The sequence below is a fragment of the Physella acuta genome, unplaced genomic scaffold, assembly GCF_028476545.2.
Source record: "Physella acuta isolate Inbredline_101_S28 unplaced genomic scaffold, ASM2847654v3 ptg000557l, whole genome shotgun sequence".
Lineage (NCBI taxonomy): Eukaryota > Metazoa > Mollusca > Gastropoda > Physidae > Physella > Physella acuta.
In genome coordinates this window covers 74,125-95,192 of record NW_026732076.1, presented here as the reverse complement: position 1 = coordinate 95,192, position 21,068 = coordinate 74,125, and the positions used below count along the sequence as shown (strand labels likewise).

Sequence of the window (21,068 nt, the reverse complement as noted above, 5' to 3'; positions counted from 1 at the left end):
TATCATTCTACAATATTGTTTTAATTACCTTCATTACTAACTTATAAAACTTTCTCTAATTTAATTTTACATAATTTATACATCTAGTTATCTAAGAAATGTATTTTGAGTAGTTGTAATCTTCCAAGTCTAAAATAAAAATAAATAAAAAGGTTTTATGGAACTGGATTAAGCAAGATTCCAGCCAGGCATGAAATAAATATTCAAATTATAAAGGCAGTGGCAGCAGAAAGCTACTGTCAGGATTCTAGGAGATTAATCCCCCTCCTCCCTGTTAAACGCCACCTGTACATTACTCCCTGTCAATTATTCACTATTTAAAAAATAAAATGCGTCTTAAAATGAACAGAAAGCTAACACAATACAGTGGTACGCTGAGATACAAGTTTAATTTGTTACAGAGGTACGCTGAATTACAAGTTTAATTTGTTACATTGGTACGCTCAACTACAAGTTTAATTTGTTACATTGGTACGCTGAGATACAAGTTTAATTTGTTACATTGGTACGCTGAGCTACAAGTTTAATTTGTTACATTGGTACGCTGAGATACAAGTTTAATTTGTTACATTGGTACGCTGAGCTACAAGTTTAATTTGTTACGTAACATTGCTGATATCTCAGACTGGTTGTATCTAAAAGTATTTGCAATTGAAATTGTATGAAATTATATTCATCTGTAAATGATATGAAATGATATTCATCTGTAAATGATACAAAATGATATTCATCTGTAAATGATATGAAGTGATATTCATCTGTAAATGATATGGAATGATATTCATCTGTAAATGATACAAAATGATATTCATCTGTAAATGATTGAAGTGATATTAATCTGTAAATGATATGGAATGATATTCATCTGTAAATGATACAAAATGATATTCATCTGTAAATGATTGAAGTGATATTCATCTGTAAATAATATGAAATGATATTCATCTGTGAATGATTGAAGTGATATTCATCTGTAAATAATATGAAATGATATTCATCTGTAAATGATATGAATCTGTTTCAGCCTGCACCAAAATTGCTACCTCAAATGTTTTCTTTTACCTATTTTTAATTTAAATAAACCGGGAGTGATCTCCCCTAAACTTTCTCGAATATTCTTATATAACACAACAGGGGATGGGAACTCGGGCTATAGACATGATTTTTAATCAATTTTAAATACTTAAAGTTTTAAAAATAGAATAAAATCTCGTAGACAAAAGAAGTGAATGCCAAATAAAAAGTGCATAATAGTGCGCAATATTATTAGTACTTTAAAAATTTACATTAGTTTTTTGAGAAATCGGAAGTAGCGTAAATTACTACTTCCGGTCAACGGAAATTACTCAAAATTTAACAGAAGGTAGAGAATTAGATCTTTGACTTACATGTGAAATTTCATTTATCTATCTGAAATAGTACTCAAGTTATAGGCTTTTGAAAAATTCAAAGTAGAAAAAATACCACTTCCGGTTATCGGAAATCGCTCAAAAGTTGATACGGATCTACGATTTTGATAAAATACTTATATATATATATAAAATTTCATCAACCTAGCTGTAACGGTACTCAACTTATCGTGTCTACACACACACACAGAAAACGGACAGAATTGCAAAGCCCAGTTTTTCAGACTGGATTACGCATAAAACCTCTTAATTTTGATAAATCTGGATTGATAATTTTTGCCCGATTAAAATAAGTCCTCTATACTCCGGATGTGATGAAGGACTGGAGGAGTAAAACGGTGAAAACTGTCAAAATTTCATGTTATTTTTGTGCACGATTACAATACTTTCTCTATACTTCGTATATACGAGAAAGTAAAAATGTGTTTACAAATAACACATTTTGTAAAAGACATATCGAAGGAGAATCACTGACCAACTACCTACACTACTAAATTCTTTCGGTCACTTTAATTTGCTTACTCGTTACACTCTTAATAGTACACTTTATCCCGGTTACACTTTTAATAGTACACTTTATCCCGGTTACACTTTTAATAGTACACTTTATCCCGGTTACACTTTTAATAGTACACTTTATCCCGGTTACACTTTTAATAGTACACTTTATCCTGGTTACACTTTTAATAGTACACTTTATCCTGAACTTCATGGAACTGAACTCAAATTCACTGAACATAGTTCAACTTAGACACTTAGAAGCTACTAGATTATTACTTTTGCTTATTCTCTCTTCACTACTCATTGCCTTTTTCACCACGCTTTACTTCATTTCATATGAAGGCCATCTCTACTTCATTTCATATGAAGGCCATCTTTACTTCATTTCATATGAAGGCCATCTAAAACAAAATCTGATAAGATAGTTTATTTTTTCCTCCCATTCAGAAAGTTGCGAAATCAGTTTGACAAACTCTTAAATAGCTGCAATGCACGATCATTTGCAAGTTTTTCAGGTGTTATTTGTCAAGAAATGTAAAACTCGCAGCTTCGGTTACTTGTATCTCAAATTTCGCACTTAACTCAAAAACAAAAAAATTTCTTGAATTCGAGGTAGATTCTACCACTGTAAGTATTATGACTAGAATAATGAATGAAAATCTTGATGAAATAAACCAGACCAACACCCAGTACAACAAATCTGTTTAGATTATTTTTCAAACGATAGAAGAAATGACTAGGATAAATCTTGACACTCAAGTGTCAGAGTAGCACTCTGGTCTGTGTAACAAATGTGCTTTCAAGCCAGTCTTGTAAACTATTCTGGCTCCACAAACAACTTACTCCTTGTAAACACCATCTTGAATAAGTTTCCGCCAAACAGAACCTCCAGGCCATTTGTAATCTTCAATGGAAGAGCTCTTCATCTCTATACTGTAACCAGGGCTCTAGTATGGGAAAAAACAATTCTCTATTTAGTTATATAATATATATGTATATTGGTTCATTTTTATATATTACATTCTCTCTTTAATTATATATGTATAATGGTTCATTATTATATATTTATAAAAACCTTTATTTCCTTTCACTTTTTAGTGCATAATTATATAATAGTTTGTTATCAAAACGTTTTTTATTCTTAAATTAATTTTTTAATTACAAGCTTTTAACTTTATTCTAAAATTAATTTTTTTAATTACAAGCTTTTAACTTTATTCTTAAATTATTTTTTAGCGCAATTTCCATTCTGGAGAATTGCGTTTATTAACCCGTCATTTCTGGATGTATGAATGTATGAATGAATGGATGTGTGTCCGCAGCTTTAAGTCGTATCTCCTCCTCAACGAAGCAATATCGAGGACTAGTTCCAAAAGCAATTATGTTAAGCAAGTTAAGAGGATGAACATAGGCCAAAAAAATTCTGAGTTTCTTTCATGGATTTCCCGGAAAAGCCAAAAAACCTCGAAAAAATGCAGTTTTTGGCCCATATCTCGGCAACCAGACTACTTAGCGACTTGAAACATTTACCAATCGATTCCTGCCATAATTTAGAACAATATTGAAAGTTTTCAAAAATATCCTTTCTTTCGGTCACAAATTTTTTTTTGAAATAATTAAAATTTGGACATGTAGGCATGTTTATCCAACCACACCACACGCGTCATCACGTTCAATAGCTGCGCCATCACGTTCAATGGCTGCGTCATCACGTTCAGTAGCTAGGTGCGCAATGGTTTTTAGTCATGTAACTCTATTATAAATGTAATATATTGTGCTTTATATTGAGGGGAACTCACTCTTCTTGTATTAGTCTTATAATGTTTGAGTGATGTCCCTTGCAGGTAATGTTCCGTTTCCGTTACAGAATAAACATGGCGTACATAAAAATGTCTTCCTCGTCTGTTGTATTATCTGTCTAAGATAACAATCCACTTCATTGGCGACGAGGATAAATCATCCACTAAAAAGAGCACATGCTTACTTAAGAAGAGGCTTGCTAGAGCATATTTGCTAAGTATTTGCAGGATAATGGCGCTGTATGGCCAGATAAAAGAATTTAATTCGAATGATGAAACCATTCATGATTATCTAGATAGGTTAAGCTTTTACCTTGAAGCTAACGACGTGACGATAGAAGCCAAAAAAGAGAGCTGTTTTGTTAACAGTCATAGGGCCTCCACAATTTAGGCTATTAATAAAGGACTTATGCGCACCAGCTAGTCCAGCTACCAAGAGCTTTAACGAGCTGAGCAAACTCCTAACAGACCATCATGCGCCTGCACCACCAAAGTTCCTGTGTAGAGCCAGATTTGACGGTAGGACTCGTCAACCAAACGAAGCAATATCAGAATATGTTGCTGCTTTACGTCATCTAAGCGAATTCTGGGACACGCTGTCTGACAGACAGGCGTAGCGACCCTTCCCGGCGCCCGGGGACATACTTTCAATTTGGCGCCCCCTTGGGAGCAAATTTTCGATTTGCACCCCCCCCCCCTCGAACTTTTCATTTGCACCCCCCCTCAAACTTTCGATTTGCACCCCCCCCCCTCAAACTTTCAATTTGGCGCCCCCCCCTATGTCCCCCCCCCCCCTCGCTACGCTACTGATGACAGACTATGTGAAAAGTTTGTGACAGGTGTAAACAGCCCTGATGTTCAAAGAAAGTTGCTTCTCGAGTCAGATCTAACATTGGAAAAAGCAATACAACTTGCAACTTCATTCCAGCAGTCATCCGAGGCGGCCAGATCTCTAGCGCTTTCAGGGATCCATGCAGTGGACAGCAGGTCAGTCAACAAACACCAACCCCATCAGAGCAGTTCAACTTATGCTAAACAGCCTGCAAGTTCAAATCCTATATCTAAATCTAGTAATAATTATCAAAAATGGTATCGATGCAACGGTCCCCATGCATCTCATCAATGCAAGTTCAAGTCAGCAACTTGCTATTAGTGCAGTAAGCAAGGTCACATTGCCAAGGCCTGCTTTGCAAAGTCTTCGTCGGTTGCTAGATCTAGCCAGTCAGGACAGTACCGCAACCAAAGGCAGCACTATGTTAACTGTCACCAAGACAGCCTAACCCAACCAATGAACCACTCTACCAGTGAAAATGCTCAAACTGATCCGCAGCCGGAGTTCAACCTGTTCTCTGTGAAATCAACAAGTCATGCTCCCATCAACGTTCTAATTTGTATCAACGGTAAGAGCATCATCTTCCAGCTTGACACGGGAGCATCTCTAACCGTCATCACAAAGAAGGACTTTGACGTTGTCACAGGAGGATCAGTGCCTCTACAACCATGTCACAAGTGCCTAACAACATACACAGGTGAAAATGTTCCGGTGATAGGAGAGTGTATAGTTCATATAAGCTATAATGGTCAAAGTGTTAAACTTCCTCTTCTTGTGGTTGAAGGAAACGGACCACCATTACTAGGTAGGAACTAGTTAGACTGGGGGAGTGTATTTTCAGTGAACAAAGCAAGAGAATCTAGTTTTACTTCAATAGATAAAGTTGTATTTGAAAATGAAGGTGTCTATGGCAGTTCAGGGTTACTAAATGATAGGACAGTGAAGATAAGCATTAAAGACACAAATCCAAGATACTGCAAAGCTAGAGTTCCACCTTATGCAATGAGGGATAAAATTGAAAATGAGCTAAGTAAATTGGAATCTAATGGTATCATAAAGAAGGTGGACTATTCCGATTGGGCAACGCCCATTGTGCCAGTGTTAAAGAAGGATGGTTCTGTAAGAATTTGTGGAGACTATAAAGCTACACTGAATAAGCAAATAGAGCTAAATAGGTACCCTATTCCTAACATTGAGGAAATTTCTTTGAATTTAGCAGGAGGAGACAAATTCACTGAATTAGACTTTAGTCATGCTTACACTCAACTAGAACTTCATCCAGATTCAAAAGTCTATACGACAATAAACACACATAAGGGACTCTACCAATATGAAAGACTATGTTTTGTTATATGATATATTTTTTTCAGGACATTCCAAATGTTTGTGTTTACTTTGACAATGTATACATAACTGGTAAGAATGACACTGAACATCTTAAAACACTTGATAAAGTCTTGAAAATAGTTGGTGAAAAGGGTTTAAAGATAAACAAAGATAAATGTCAATTCATGCTGACAGATATTAGTTTTCTGGGTTATAGTTTGAGCAAGCAGGGTCTCAGACCTCAACCTGAGAAAACAAAAGCCATTAAAGAAGCACCCAAACCTGAAAATACCCAACAGCTAAGAGCTTTTTTGGGCTTGATAAATTACTATGCGAAGTTCATAGGGAATCTGTCTGGTAAACTATCACCACTGTACAAGCTGCTGCAGAAAAATGCAACTTGGCACTGGGGTAAACAACAAGATGCTGCTTTTAATGCAGCAAAAGAAGCTTTGTCTTCTGACACCTTGCTAAATCACTATGACCCAGGGAAAAGACTTATCTTAACATGTGATGCTTCACCAGATGGTGTAGGAGCAATTTTATCCCACATAGATGAAAATGGTGACAGACCCATTGCTTTTGCCAGTAGATCTTTGAACCAGGCTGACAAAAATTATTCTCAGTTAGATAGGGAAGGCTTAGGCATCATTTTTGGTGTTAAGAAATTTCACAAGTTTCTGTTTGGTAGGGAGTTCACCATCTTTACAGATCATAAGCCATTGCTGGGTTTGTTTGGGGAAAACAAACCCCTGCCTGAGCGTGCCTCACCAAGGGTTCAAAGGTGGGCTATCACACTAGCCGCATACAATTATGAATTGAAATACAAACCTGGATCTGAGAATAGTGCAGATAGTCTTAGTCGTTTACCTTTAAAAAACCAAAGCCTTAGTTATGTACCAGAAGATGTATTTGTTCTTTTCACTATCATGGATAGCTCCAATATAAATGTGAATGATGTTAAGAGAGAAAAACAAAAAGATGAGTGCTTGATAAAAGTATATGAGTACTGTAAGAATGGTTGGCCTGAAGAGTCAGTGAATGATGATTTAAGGCCATCTAAAATAAGAAAAATAGAGTTATGTCTAGAAGATGGATGTGTGCTATGGGGGTCAAGGGTTATTATCCCTAAAATGTTACAAAAAGAAGTTTTAAGAACTTTACATGATACTCATCTTGACTCTTCCAAAATGAAAAGTCTTGCACGATCGTGGTTCTGGTGGCCACATATGGATGCTGATATTGAAAAATATGTAAAGCTTTGTTCAAGCTGTGCACAACATTCAAATCAACCAGCTACAGCACCTTTGCAAAACTGGGACTGGCCAATCGAACCATGGAAATGTATACATATAGATTTCGCAGGACCCTTCATGAACAAAATGTTCTTAATTGTTATTGATTCACATTCTAAGTGGTTAGAAGTTAAAATCATGAACAAAATCACTGCAAGTGATACCATTATTGAACTTAAGGAAATATTTTCAACTCATGGATTACCTGATCAAATTGTTTCAGATAATGGGCTTAGTTTCACTGCTCATGAGTTTAAACTGTTTTGTGTAGCATATAACCACATCACCCTATCATCCTGCTGGGAATGGTTTGGCTGAAAGAGCGGTAGCCATATTCAAAACCGCTATGGTGGTACCGGTAACAAATTTTCTCTCAGGGAAAGAGTAAACAGGTTCTTAGCCAAATACCGCACAACTCCCCATATAACAACAGGTGTTGCACCATGCGAATTGCTATGTGGTAGGAAAATTAAAACTCATCTTGACCTACTACATCCAACTGTTCAAAGGTCTGTGTCCCAACATCAACATACACAAAAAGTAAATCATGACAAAACATCCATTGAGAGAGAATTTGGGGTTAATGATAATGTGTATCTGAGAAATTATGGGAGAGGGGAAAAATGGATGCCAGGTCAAATTGTTCAATGTACAGGACCTGTGTCTTATAAAGTAAAAACAAATAATGGACTTATTGTCCGTAGACATGCAGACCAGTTAAAAATAACTTGTGCAGATAATCTATCAATCCCACCAGATCTGACCGGTTCACACCAACTCAGTTTGTTCCACAACCAAGGTCTGTTGATATGAGTGAACCAAGTATTCTAGAGTCAGAAAATGTAAATTCTGGAATTAATGATTTAGATCCTGGACTTCCTGAGCTAGAGAGTCCAGATGGTCAGAATCTTGAGTCACCAAATCAACAGCCACTGAGAAGGTCAAACAGGACAATCAAAGTCCCAGATAAGTTAGACCTTTGATTTTAAAGGTTAAGAGGACTTTGACATCATTGTTTTGTATTTTAATTATGTTGTAGCAAAAATTTTCATTTGTTTGTAAGGATTTAATCTACCAAATGATTCAAATCATATAATGTTCATGTTACAATATATTTAGTGATTAATTAAATTGTTTAACATTTTGGAAGGAATGTATATAATGTTTTGTATTGACTTTTGAAGTGTTATTAATTGAAAGGGGATCATTATTCAATCTTTCTTTTATTATTGTTTGGCAATTCTAATGTTTTAAACTAAAGAAGGAAATGGTAAGGTGATTTTAGGATACTATCATTTATTCTCTTGAAAGCTATGTTATTATTTACTAAGGGTAAAGGGATGTAATATATTGAGGTTTATATTGAGGGGAACTCACTCTTCTTGTATTAGTCTTATAATGTTTGAGTGATTTCCCTTGCAGGTAATGTTCAGTTTCCGTTATAGAATAAACATGGCGTACATAAAAATGGCTTCCTCGTCTGTTGTATTATCTGTCTAAGATAACAATCCACTTCAGTAAATAAAACATGTATTTTAACCAATGGTTTTACTAACCCTGCTCTTGATTTACGCTACGACAGAGCTATTTTTAGATAACATAAGGAAATTGCGCTAAAATTGTCACTAGACTTTTTAATTACCTTGTTTAATTACAAGCTTTTAACTTTATTCTTAAATTATTTTTTTAATTACAAGCTTTTAACTTTATTCTTAAATTATTTTTTTAATTACAAGCTTTTAACTTTATTTTTTTTACTTCCTTGTTCAACATGGACAGAGGAAATTTCGTCCAGTTCTACCAGACCAATTTTTTAAAAACTTTTGGTACATGGGTCAAGACCCAATGACAATACAATGTGACATCCAACTTGACTTAATTGGATGCGTAATTAATTTTTTAAAAGATGAATGAAAGTTTCCTAAATCTAGTACTAATTTTATGGCTCTAGCAACACATTTTGTGGCGTCGATTTGGTGCTCAAGTTTTTTAGCTGCAATTCACATGTTCAAAGAGAAATGCTTCAAAAATTTAAAAAAATTTCTTTTTAATGATTTAAACAGTGCTACATTGTTATATATTTATTGAAAAACATTGTGAGATCAAATTTGACTAACTTAGATGAAGCCTAAATTAAAGTTTGTATATAAAGTAGGCTACCTCATACACACATTTATTTGGAGTTTTTTTTAGCTGTGTGATTTTATACACATGTAGCCCTTAGCCCTGGTGACATGTAGCCCTTACCTCAGGTGGCATGTAGCCCTTAGCCCTGGTGACATGTAGCCCTTACCTCAGGTGGCATGTAGCCCTTGCCTCAGGTGGCATGTAGCCCTTACCTCAGGTGGCATGTAGCCCTTACCCCAGGTGGCATGTAGCCCTTACCTCAGGTGGCATGTAGCCCTTACCCCAGGTGGCATGTAGCCCTTACCTCAGGTGGCATGTAGCCCTTACCCCAGGTGGCATGTAGCCCTTACCTCAGGTGGCATGTAGCCCTTACCTCAGGTGGCATGTAGCCCTTACCTCAGGTGGCATGTAGCCCTTACCTCAGACAGCATGTAGCCCTTACCTCAGGTGGCATGTAGCCCTTACCCCAGGTGGCATGTAGCCCTTACCTCAGATGGCATGTAGCCCTTACCTCAGGTGGCATGTAGCCCTTACCTCAGGTGGCATGTAGCCCTTACCTCAGGTGGCATGTAGCCCTTACCTCAGGTGGCATGTAGCCCTTACCCCAGGTGGCATGTAGCCCTTACCTCAGGTGACATGTAGCCCTTACCTCAGGTGGCATGTAGCCCTTACCTCAGACAGCATGTAGCCCTTACCCCAGGTGGCATGTAGCCCTTACCTCAGGTGGCATGTAGCCCTTACCTCAGGTGGCATGTAGCCCTTACCTCAGGTGGCATGTAGCCCTTACCTCAGACAGCATGTAGCCCTTACCCCAGGTGGCATGTAGCCCTTACCTCAGGTGGCATGTAGCCCTTACCTCAGGTGGCATGTAGCCCTTACCTCAGGTGGCATGTAGCCCTTACCTCAGACAGCATGTAGCCCTTACCTCAGGTGGCATGTAGCCCTTACCTCAGGTGGCATGTAGCCCTTACCCCAGGTGGCATGTAGCCCTTACCTCAGGTGGCATGTAGCCCTTACCTCAGGTGGCATGTAGCCCTTACCTCAGGTGGCATGTAGCCCTTACCTCAGGTGGCATGTAGCCCTTACCTCAGACAGCATGTAGCCCTTACCTCAGGTGGCATGTAGCATCCATTGTGAATCTTGCATGGGTTGACAAAATGCTCATGTAAGTGATCTGTGTACTCAACCATTCTATCAAAAACAACATTAATGGCCTTTGTGTCTTGTCTGTGTGTTAAAACAACATTAATGGCCTTTGTGTCTTATCTGTGTGTTAAAACAACATTAATGGCCTTTGTGTCTTATCTGGTTGTTTTGTTTGGATACATCTACACAGTTGTGCCCTGACACACCTGAGCCCCAAATGTTATATATGATTGTGATTGAGATAATAGATGATTGTGATTGAGATAATAGATGATTGTGATTGAGATAATAGATGATTGTGATTGAGATAATAGATGATTGTGATTGAGATAATAGATGATTGTGATTGAGACAATATATGATTGTGATTGAGATAATAGATGATTGTTATTGAGATAATAGATGATTGTGATTGAGATAATAGATGATTGAGATAATAGATGATTGTGATTGTGATAATAGATTTGTACAAAGGTTGAACTACAAATCTTTCTGTCATGTTGTAGAAAGGTTGAACTACAAATCTTTCTGTCATGTTGTAGAAAGGTTGAACTACAATCTTTGTCATGTTGTAGAAAGGTTGAACTACAAATCTTTCTGTCATGTTGTAGAAAGGTTGAACTACAAATCTTTGTCATGTTGTAGAAAGGTTGAACTACAAATCTTTCTGTCATGTTGTAGAAAGGTTGAACTACAAATCTTTCTGTCATGTTGTAGAAAGGTTGAACTACAAATCTTTGTCATGTTGTAGAAAGGTTGAACTACAAATCTTTCTGTCATGTTGTAGAAAGGTTGAACTACAAATCTTTCTGTCATGTTGTAGAAAGGTTGAACTAAAAATCTTTCTGTCATGTTGTATAAAGGTTGAACTACAAATCTTTCTGTCATGTTGTAGAAAGGTTGAACTACAAATCTTTCTGTCATGTTGTAGAAAGGTTGAACTACAAATCTTTCTGTCATGTTGTAGAAAGGTTGAACTACAAATCTTTCTGTCATGTTGTAAAAAGGTTGAACTACAAATCTTTCTGTCATGTTGTAGAAAGGTTGAACTACAAATCTTTCTGTCATGTTGTAGAAAGGTTGAACTACAAATCTTTCTGTCATGTTGTAGAAAGGTTGAACTACAAATTTTTCTGTCATGTTGTAGAAAGGTTGAACTACAAATCTTTGTCATGTTGTAGAAAGGTTGAATTACAAATCTTTCTGTCATGTTGTACAAAGGTTGAACTACAAATCTTTCTGTCATGTTGTAGAAAGGTTGAACTACAAATCTTTGTCATGTTGTACAAAGGTTGAACTACAAATCTTTCTGTCATGTTGCAGAAAGGTTGAACAACAAATCTTTCTGTCATGTTGTACAAAGGTTGAACTACAAATCTTTCTGTCATGTTGTAGAAAGGTTGAACAACAAATCTTTCTGTCATGTTGTAGAAAGGTTGAACTACAAATCTTTCTGTCATGTTGTAGAAAGGTTGAACTACAAATCTTTTTGTCATGTTGTACAAAGGTTGAACTACAAATCTTTCTGTCATGTTTTAGAAAGGTTGAACTACAAATCTTTCTGTCATGTTGTAGAAAGGTTGAACTACAAATCTTTCTGTCATGTTGTAGAAAGGTTGAACTACAAATCTTTCTGTGATGTTGTAGAAAGGTTGAACTACAAATCTTTGTCATGTTGTGCAAAGGTTGAACTACAAATCTTTCTGTCATGTTGTAGAAAGGTTGAACTACATATCTTTCTGTCATGTTGTAGAAAGGTTGAACTACAAATCTTTCTGTGATGTTGTACAAAGGTTGAACTACAAATCTTTCTGTCATGTTGTAGAAAGGTTGAACTACAAATCTTTCTGTCATGTTGTAGAAAGGTTGAACTACAAATCTTTGTCATGTTGTACAAAGGTTGAACTACAAATCTTTCTGTCATGTTGTACAAAGGTTGAACAACAAATCTTTGTCATGTTGTAGAAAGGTTGAACTACAAATCTTTCTGTCATGTTGTAGAAAGGTTGAACTACAAATCTTTGTCATGTTGTAGAAAGGTTGAACTACAAATCTTTCTGTGATGTTGTAGAAAGGTTGAACTACAAATCTTTCTGTCATGTTGTAGAAAGGTTGAACTACAAATCTTTCTGTCATGTTGTAGAAAGGTTGAACTACAAATCTTTCTGTCATGTTGTAGAAAGGTTGAACTACAAATCTTTCTGTCATGTTGTAGAAAGGTTGAACTACAAATCTTTGTCATGTTGTACAAAGGTTGAACAACAAATCTTTCTGTCATGTTGTACAAAGGTTGAACTACAAATCTTTCTGTCATGTTGTAGAAAGGTTGAACTACAAATCTTTCTGTCATGTTGTAGAAAGGTTGAACTACAAATCTCTCTGTCATGTTGTAGAAAGGTTGAACTACAAATCTTTCTGTCATGTTGTAGAAAGGTTGAACTACAAATCTTTCTGTCATGTTGTAAAAAGGTTGAACTACAAATCTTTCTGTCATGTTGTAAAAAGGTTGAACTACAAATCTTTCTGTCATGTTGTAGAAAGGTTGAACTACAAATCTTTCTGTCATGTTGTAGAAAGGTTGAACTACAAATCTTTGTCATGTTGTAGAAAGGTTGAATTACAAATCTTTCTGTCATGTTGTACAAAGGTTGAACTACAAATCTTTCTGTCATGTTGTAGAAAGGTTGAACTACAAATCTTTCTGTCATGTTGTAGAAAGGTTGAACTACAAATCTTTCTGTCATGTTGTAGAAAGGTTGAACTACAAATCTTTGTCATGTTGTACAAAGGTTGAACAACAAATCTTTCTGTCATGTTGTACAAAGGTTGAACTACAAATCTTTCTGTCATGTTGTAGAAAGGTTGAACTACAAATCTTTCTGTCATGTTGTAGAAAGGTTGAACTACAAATCTCTCTGTCATGTTGTAGAAAGGTTGAACTACAAATCTTTCTGTCATGTTGTAGAAAGGTTGAACTACAAATCTTTCTGTCATGTTGTAAAAAGGTTGAACTACAAATCTTTCTGTCATGTTGTAAAAAGGTTGAACTACAAATCTTTCTGTCATGTTGTAGAAAGGTTGAACTACAAATCTTTCTGTCATGTTGTAGAAAGGTTGAACTACAAATCTTTGTCATGTTGTAGAAAGGTTGAATTACAAATCTTTCTGTCATGTTGTACAAAGGTTGAACTACAAATCTTTCTGTCATGTTGTAGAAAGGTTGAACTACAAATCTTTGTCATGTTGTACAAAGGTTGAACTACAAATCTTTCTGTCATGTTGTAGAAAGGTTGAACAACAAATCTTTCTGTCATGTTGTACAAAGGTTGAACTACAAATCTTTCTGTCATGTTGTAGAAAGGTTGAACAACAAATCTTTCTGTCATGTTGTAGAAAGGTTGAACTACAAATCTTTCTGTCATGTTGTAGAAAGGTTGAACTACAAATCTTTCTGTCATGTTGTAGAAAGGTTGAACTACAAATCTTTCTGTCATGTTGTAGAAAGGTTGAACTACAAATCTTTCTGTCATGTTGTAGAAAGGTTGAACTACAAATCTTTCTGTCATGTTGTACAAAGTTTGATTTGTATAAAAAATAGATACAAGACATGAGCTGACCTTTTCTCTAGTGAACCAGAAACTGCAATGTAATCAAACAAAGACAGGTGCTGGACGTACTCACAGAGGCCAACCCCTCCTGCATGTGGGCAAACTGGCACTGTTAGATAGGTGGGTAGAGATCAAGTTTTTTAAAACATAGGTGGGTAGAGATCAAGTTTTTTTAAACATAGGTGGGTAGAGATCAAGTTTTTTTTACACATAGTTACATAGATATTGTACTAGGATATAGAAATAACATTTTTACAGATAGTTACATATCTATTGTACTAAGCTATAGAAATAACATTTTTACAGATAGTTACATATATATTGTACTAGGACAGTGGTTCCTAAACTTTTTCGAGTGGCGACCCCTTTTATAAAAAGTAAGTGACCCGCGACCCCCATAGAATTAAAAAGCCGAAATTAGTAAGGAAATTAATAAGCACTAAAATAAGATTTTCTAGTAGACTTTCAATATGAATTACTCTTGATAACTGTTTTAATACGATGAGTACAATTGCATGCTATTTACTAAACATTCACTGTTAAATTTTTATTAACGCTAACCTATGTCATTATCAACATTCAATTTATTTCTTAATTTTGTTTTTAATCGGAGCATAGTATTGAAAATTAAATCTATTCTTGAAAAGTCAATCCATTTTACGTTTGGGTATGAATGGCGTGTGCAGTTTTTCATCTTACGCTGAATCATTCTGCAAATCAAAGAATTCATCTTGTAATTCATCGGGAATGCTGGCAACATCAAGGGAAGAAGAGAATGGGTAATGTGTCAGTGCAGATTCTTCTTCTTTCAGCTCAGAGAAATAGCGCTGCAGTTTGTTTTCAAGAGATTCAAGATGCCCAGAAATAGCTTCTTTCAAAATTTTAATTATCTCACAATCAGATCTATCACACTGCAGATTTATTTTCTTCGCCAATTTAGCAGCTTTGATAGAATTGCTCCGAGATTATTATGGAAAGTGATAATATTCATTAAGTTGATGTACGAACATACCTGTTAGTTAGGTATGATTTTCCAATCACTCTGTGTCGTTTTAAGTACCAAAAGGTCTTGTTTCCTTTGCACTTGCAAGAACAATTTGATTTCAGATTTCAATTCAAATACACAATTCACAACATTTCGTTTGCACAGTTCTTTGAAGGCTCCAGATTTAATATAATTTACTTCTTCTACTGGGAATAGGGCTGGTAAGTAGGTCACCAACCAGTTCTATGGCTCAATAAAACCTGCATGAGCCGTAGAACAGCAGTTTTAACCCATTTTAATAATCCAGTTTCAAAAAACGTATTTATTTTCTCCATGCTATCTTCACAAAATAGCAACTCTTCTATGCTATCATCTGAATGAATATAGACAAAGACCAGCAACTGCGAACACAAACTCACGTCTGTTGATTTATCAACTTGAAAAGCAAACAATTGTGAAAGTTTGATTTCATTAAAAATTTGTTATTTAACATATACAGAAATGTTAACTAAAAGCCGCTGAATAGTAATATCTCTTATTGTGTTCTTTTTTTTTTTTTTTGCTTGGCATTTTCTATCGGGCCGTCATTTGACGCTAGGACTAATGCTGTGTTTCCTTGGTGAAAACTTCCTGTTCGATCAAGTCTCAGACGTTTGCAACTAGCTTCATACCAACAAAAGACCTCCATATCTTTTTTGTTGTGTTCCGAATGACTCGTCTGAAAATGACGTTTTAGATTTGAAGGTTTCATAGACTCATGACTGAGAACACCTTTGCACTATACGGATTGTTTCTTCTCTATTCCATTTCCTGTGATGTTAGTAAAGCCGAATTTCAGATATTCTTCTAAATATTTATGTTTTGTTTCTCATTGCTAAGGTTTAGTATAACAGTTGGTGACCCCCCCCCCCCCCCCCCCCCAGAAAGCCCTTCGCGACCCCCAGTTTGGGAACCCGTGTACTAGGATATAGAAATAACATTTTTACAGATGTATAGAATGGCTCAAGCTAATGTAGCTAGTTGCACAAAATTTTTTAAGCAATTAAAATGACAAAACAACAAAACAGGGTTGTATTAAGAGGACTTAACGCTGAAAACAAAAATTGGTCACGTCGAGAGTATAGAAAAAAGACGAATGGGAGATAAACTCTGCGTAGGCACACAATTATAAAATTTTCAAATAAGTATTTTTTAATGCATTTACAACGGCATGTAGTATCTATACCAAGATATTAATAAATTATTTAATTTTAAAAAGGTCTATTAAAAATTATTTAAATAAAAATAGACCACTGGCTAGATTCAATCATTTAACTCAAATGTCATTGTAATAGTAAAAATTAAAGAAACTGGCTGAGTAAAAAAAAACATTCCTAATTCCTAGGTAAGCGGTATCATAGCGACAGCTCAGTACAGTGCAACATATATGAGTGTTTTATACTTATCGGAAGCATGTCAGTTAAGAGATAATCTTTGGGTGTCGTTGGTTAACTGAATTAGCTGGTTGCGAAACAAACAACAATGTTATCAAGAATCGACCATTTTACACAGCTACGTAGACAGATGCAAGACACAAGGATTTCTGCCCAACTTTTGCCTCCAGGTTTAAATACCAGAACTGGCCACCTAGTTTTGAACATGAGGGACAGTTTGGTCGTGGGATGACCTACGGTCACCAGGCCGGGTACCGAACTATCAGTTTAGTTAGCGGACGTACTACATACTAGACCACACTGTCCCGTTGTCATAACATTTAACAAAAGCTTGGGGCTACAGGGTCTGGAAAAACGTCTGGCAACAATGAGGATAAGCTATGGATTGGGAGGGGAATGTGTGTAAAAAAGTGTGACTTAATTTGTGGACAATGAAGGGGAGATTCAATGCTGCACCACGTTTAGAAAAGCAAGAGGTACCCCAGGACTACATAGCTAACTTATCAACCATACTTTACATACTTTCAACTTCATTTTAGATGTAGTATTCGAAAAAATAAAAAACACTAACTTAACAAAAGCAACTCAATTAGCACCCGACTCAAAGATTTTTAACTCAGGAACCCTCACCCCTCCTCATACAATCGTTATCTGAGTGTGAGTGGGTATCAAGCAAATAAAAATATGCCTTTGTTTACAAGGGTATGTTTTTATTCTTTAGCAAGATAAACTAATGGGATATGAAATAAATGAAGACTATCAGTGTACACATTCAACTTGTTACAATAGAATGAACATACTCGTAAAATGTTGTGTTTTTAACTAATTTTTCTTATATTAATAAGATTTGGATCCCACATAGTATACATGGTGAATTTAATCAACCACTGTTCAATTAATAATTTTCACCTTTGGCTTATAATGTTTAAGACAGCTTAGATACATCTTTATTTTAAATTTTAAACAAGTAAAAAGTTGAAATAAAACCGCTGCTAATAAGGAGGACATATATAATTGGAATCATAATCGCATTCTGTTATTATTTAAACAGTTAACACAGCAATGCAAACGACTAAATTTAAATTAGATTTTTTTGTTCACAAAAGGTTTAGAGCCTGTAATGTCATATTTTATTTACCTGTGCAACTAGCAAAGCTAATGTATAGAATGGCTCAAGCTAATTTACAAAAAATTGCTTGCACATACATTGTGACTGTAACCAACGCTTATAATAAAAAAATGCCAAATCAATTTTTGTACAAGCTATCTAATTAATTTTTGTACCAGCTCTCTAATTAATTTTTGTACAAGCTATCTAATTAATTTTTGTACAAGCTAATTAATTATTGTACAAGGTATCTAAATATTTGCAAGTTAATTAAAATGTATAAAGGGTTAGGTACAAGGTATCTAAATATTTGCAGGTTAATTAAAATGTATAAAGGGTTAGGGTTAGGTACAAGGTATCTAAATATTTGCAGGTAAATTAAAATGTATAAAGGGTTAGTGTTAGGTACAAGGTATCTAAATATTTGCAGGTTAATTAAAATGTATAAAGGGTTAGTGTTACGTACAAGGTATCTAAATATTTGCAGGTTAATTAAAGGGTCTCAGATAAATGACATCACACATCATCACCTATGTCTGAGCCCCCCCCCCCTGGACAAGTGACGTCATTTAGGGATGAGCCCTAATTAAAAAAAAACCTCTGACCTCCATATTTTCGAGCCATTAGAATGACAGCTAGGTTTTCACTGACTCCCCCAAGTCTACAGCTGTCTATCTGACAGAACTGCATGGCGCCGGCCTTGAGGAACTGTTTGAACATGACCCTGTTCTGGCACTGCTCACCTGTGGCCACGCCAATACCCAGGGGCTGGAGCGCCTGCAGGGAGAAATACAGGACACAGTGACCTAGGGATGGTCTAATGTCACAGTGACCTAGGGATGGTCTAATGTCACAGTGACCTAGGTCTGGTCTAATGTCACAGTGACCTAGGGATGGTCTAATGTCACAGTGACCTAGGGTTGGTCTAATGTCACAGTGACCTAGGGTTGGTCTAATGTCACAGTGACCTAGGTCTAATGTATTCTAAAAGATGGCTAAAGGCTGGTTCATCTACTTTTAATTCAGTTGTTAACTAATTAGGTTCAGTTAACTAATTAGGATCAGTTAATTAATTAGGTTCAGTTAACTAATTAGGATCAGTTAACTAATTAGGTTCAGTTAACTAATTAGGTTCAGTTGTTAACTAATTAGGTTCAGTTAACTAATTAGGTTCAGTTAACTTATTAGGTTCAGTTAACTAATTAGGTTCAGTTGTTAACTGATTAGGTTCAGTTGTTAACTAATTAGGTGCAGTCGTTAACTAATTCGGTTCAGTCGTTAACTAATTAGGTTCAGTCGTTAACTAATTAGGTTCAGTTGTTAACTAATTAGGTTCAGTTGTTAACTAATTCGGTTCAGTTGTTAACTAATTAGGTTCAGTTGTTAACTAATTAGGTTCAGTCGTTAACTAATTAGGTTCAGTTGTTAACTAATTAGGTTCAGTTGTTAACTAATGGACGCCAGCGAGTTGACGAGATTCCTTCCATAATGTTGTTGACATGGAATAAAAACGTGCTTTTTAGATTTAGACCGTAAAAAATAAAAAAAAAACTTAAGCCTAAAATTAATTTAGAAATTTTATATTTTTAGAATAAATGCTATAAAAGTTGCAAATCCAGAGAACTTGAAAATAATTTGTTGAGTTTAAGGCTACATTTCTATTTATTTTCATCAAGCCTAAGTTATAACCGGATGTTTCACTTTCATAAGACAAATATTGATTGGCTGTACAGTAACTTAGTGATCGATAACTATTTGTTTACAAAACTTTGCAGATCAAGTTTTTAAATAACAATGCAAATTTAAAACCCCATGACCTAGTTTTCTAAAATGTGTACAATAAAATTTATGGCGGCCTATCCAATAGCAGGATGCCATTGTTTATGTCGCCATTACATGTGAAAACCAAATTTTTATTTAGTTACCGAAAATATTAAAAACATCAAATACATCCAATCTTTAGTAAAGAAAAAACCAGACAGGCAGGATTTTATAACCATATTAATTGTAACTATGCCGTGCATGATTTTTAAATTAATTTATGGACCTCTCAAATACCTTTGAGACTTTTCTCGCTGGTGTCCATTATGCACACCATTAGGTGATATGAATGATACTACTAAACTGACAAGATAAACTGACAAGAGAAAAAGACAAGATACACTGACAGGTGATATGAATGAAAAGAAATGTCACCAACTTGTGCTATTTCTCTGTGTCCTAAAATATCATCTGGGGACGTGGGTTCTTCTATCCAGGTGATGTTAAAGTGGACCAGTTCACGCATCCAATCAATGGCCTCCTGCACCTCCCACTTTTGGTTGGCATCAACCATCTGGTTAGAGATGGTAGTGGATGGTGGTGGATGGTGGTGGATGGTATTAGATGATTGTGGATGGTAGTAGATGGTGGTGGATGGTGGTGGATGGTAGTGGATGGTGGTGGATGGTAGTGGATGGTGGTGGATGGTATTAGATGATTGTGGATGGTAGTAGATGGTGGTGGATGGTGGTGGATGGTAGTGGATGGTGGTGGATGGTAGTGGATGGTGGTGGATGGTAGTAGATGGTAGTAGATGACAGTGGATGGTAGTAGATGGTAGCAGATGGTAGTGGATGGTGGTGGATGGTAGTGACATTTTTAAAAATGTGGTAAAAAAGGCTTACTGCATATTGTATTTGTAGGTTGGTATTTACTGTATATTCTATCTATAGGTTGGTGAGTTTACTGTATATTCTATTTGTAGGTTTGTAGGTTTACTGTTTATTCTATCTGCAGGTTTGTAGGTTTACTGTATATTCTATTTGCAGGTTGGTAGATTTATATTGTATATGTGGCAAGCATTGGGCTATCACTATAGCTGTGGCAAGTATTTGGCTATCACTATAGCTGTGGCAAGTATTGGGTTATAGCTGTGGCAAGTATTGGGCTATAGCTATGGCAAGTATTGGGCTATAGCTGTGGCAAGTATTGGGCTATAGCTGTGGCAAGTATTGGGCTATCACTATAGCTGTGGCAAGTATTTGGCTATCACTATAGCTGTGGCAAGTATTGGGCTATAGCTATGGCAAGTATTGGGCTATAGCTGTGGCAAGTATTGGGCTATAGCTGTGGCAAGTATTGGGCTATCATTATAGCTGTGGCAAGTATTGGGCTATAGCTGTGGCAAGTATTGGGCTATAGCTGTGGCAAGTATTGGGTTATAGCTGTGGCAAGTATTGGGCTATAGCTGTGGCAAGTATTGGGCTATAGCTGTGGCAAGTATTGGGCTATCACTATAGCTGTGGCAAGTATTGGGCCATAGCTGTGGCAAGCTTTGGGCTATAGCTGTGGCAAGTATTGGGCTATCACTATAGTTGTGGCAAGCATTGGGCTATCACTATAGCTGTGGCAAGTATTGGGCTATAGCTGTGGCAAGCTTTGGGCTATAGCTGTGGCAAGCATTGGGCTATCACTATAGTTGTGGCAAGCATTGGGCTATCACTATAGCTGTGGCAAG

At 36.1% G+C, this 21,068-nt stretch overlaps 1 protein-coding gene across 3 annotated transcripts in view; it reads right to left on the bottom strand.

Annotated features, from left to right (window-relative positions):
- Window positions 1-366: 366 nt before the first annotated feature.
- LOC131946389 (mitochondrial enolase superfamily member 1) overlaps window positions 367-21,068 on the bottom strand; it is a 67,848-nt gene continuing 47,146 nt past the window's right edge. For all 3 annotated transcript variants that reach the window (XM_059307126.1, XM_059307125.1, XM_059307127.1), the window contains 5 exons: window positions 19,770-19,904; window positions 18,175-18,346; window positions 14,053-14,152; window positions 10,399-10,480; window positions 367-2,857 (listed from right to left, as the gene is read on the bottom strand). In XM_059307126.1, coding sequence (XP_059163109.1) covers window positions 2,750-2,857; window positions 10,399-10,480; window positions 14,053-14,152; window positions 18,175-18,346; window positions 19,770-19,904 — 597 coding nt within the window. In that variant the 3' untranslated portion in view covers window positions 367-2,749. The remainder of the gene's footprint in view (window positions 2,858-10,398; window positions 10,481-14,052; window positions 14,153-18,174; window positions 18,347-19,769; window positions 19,905-21,068) is intronic.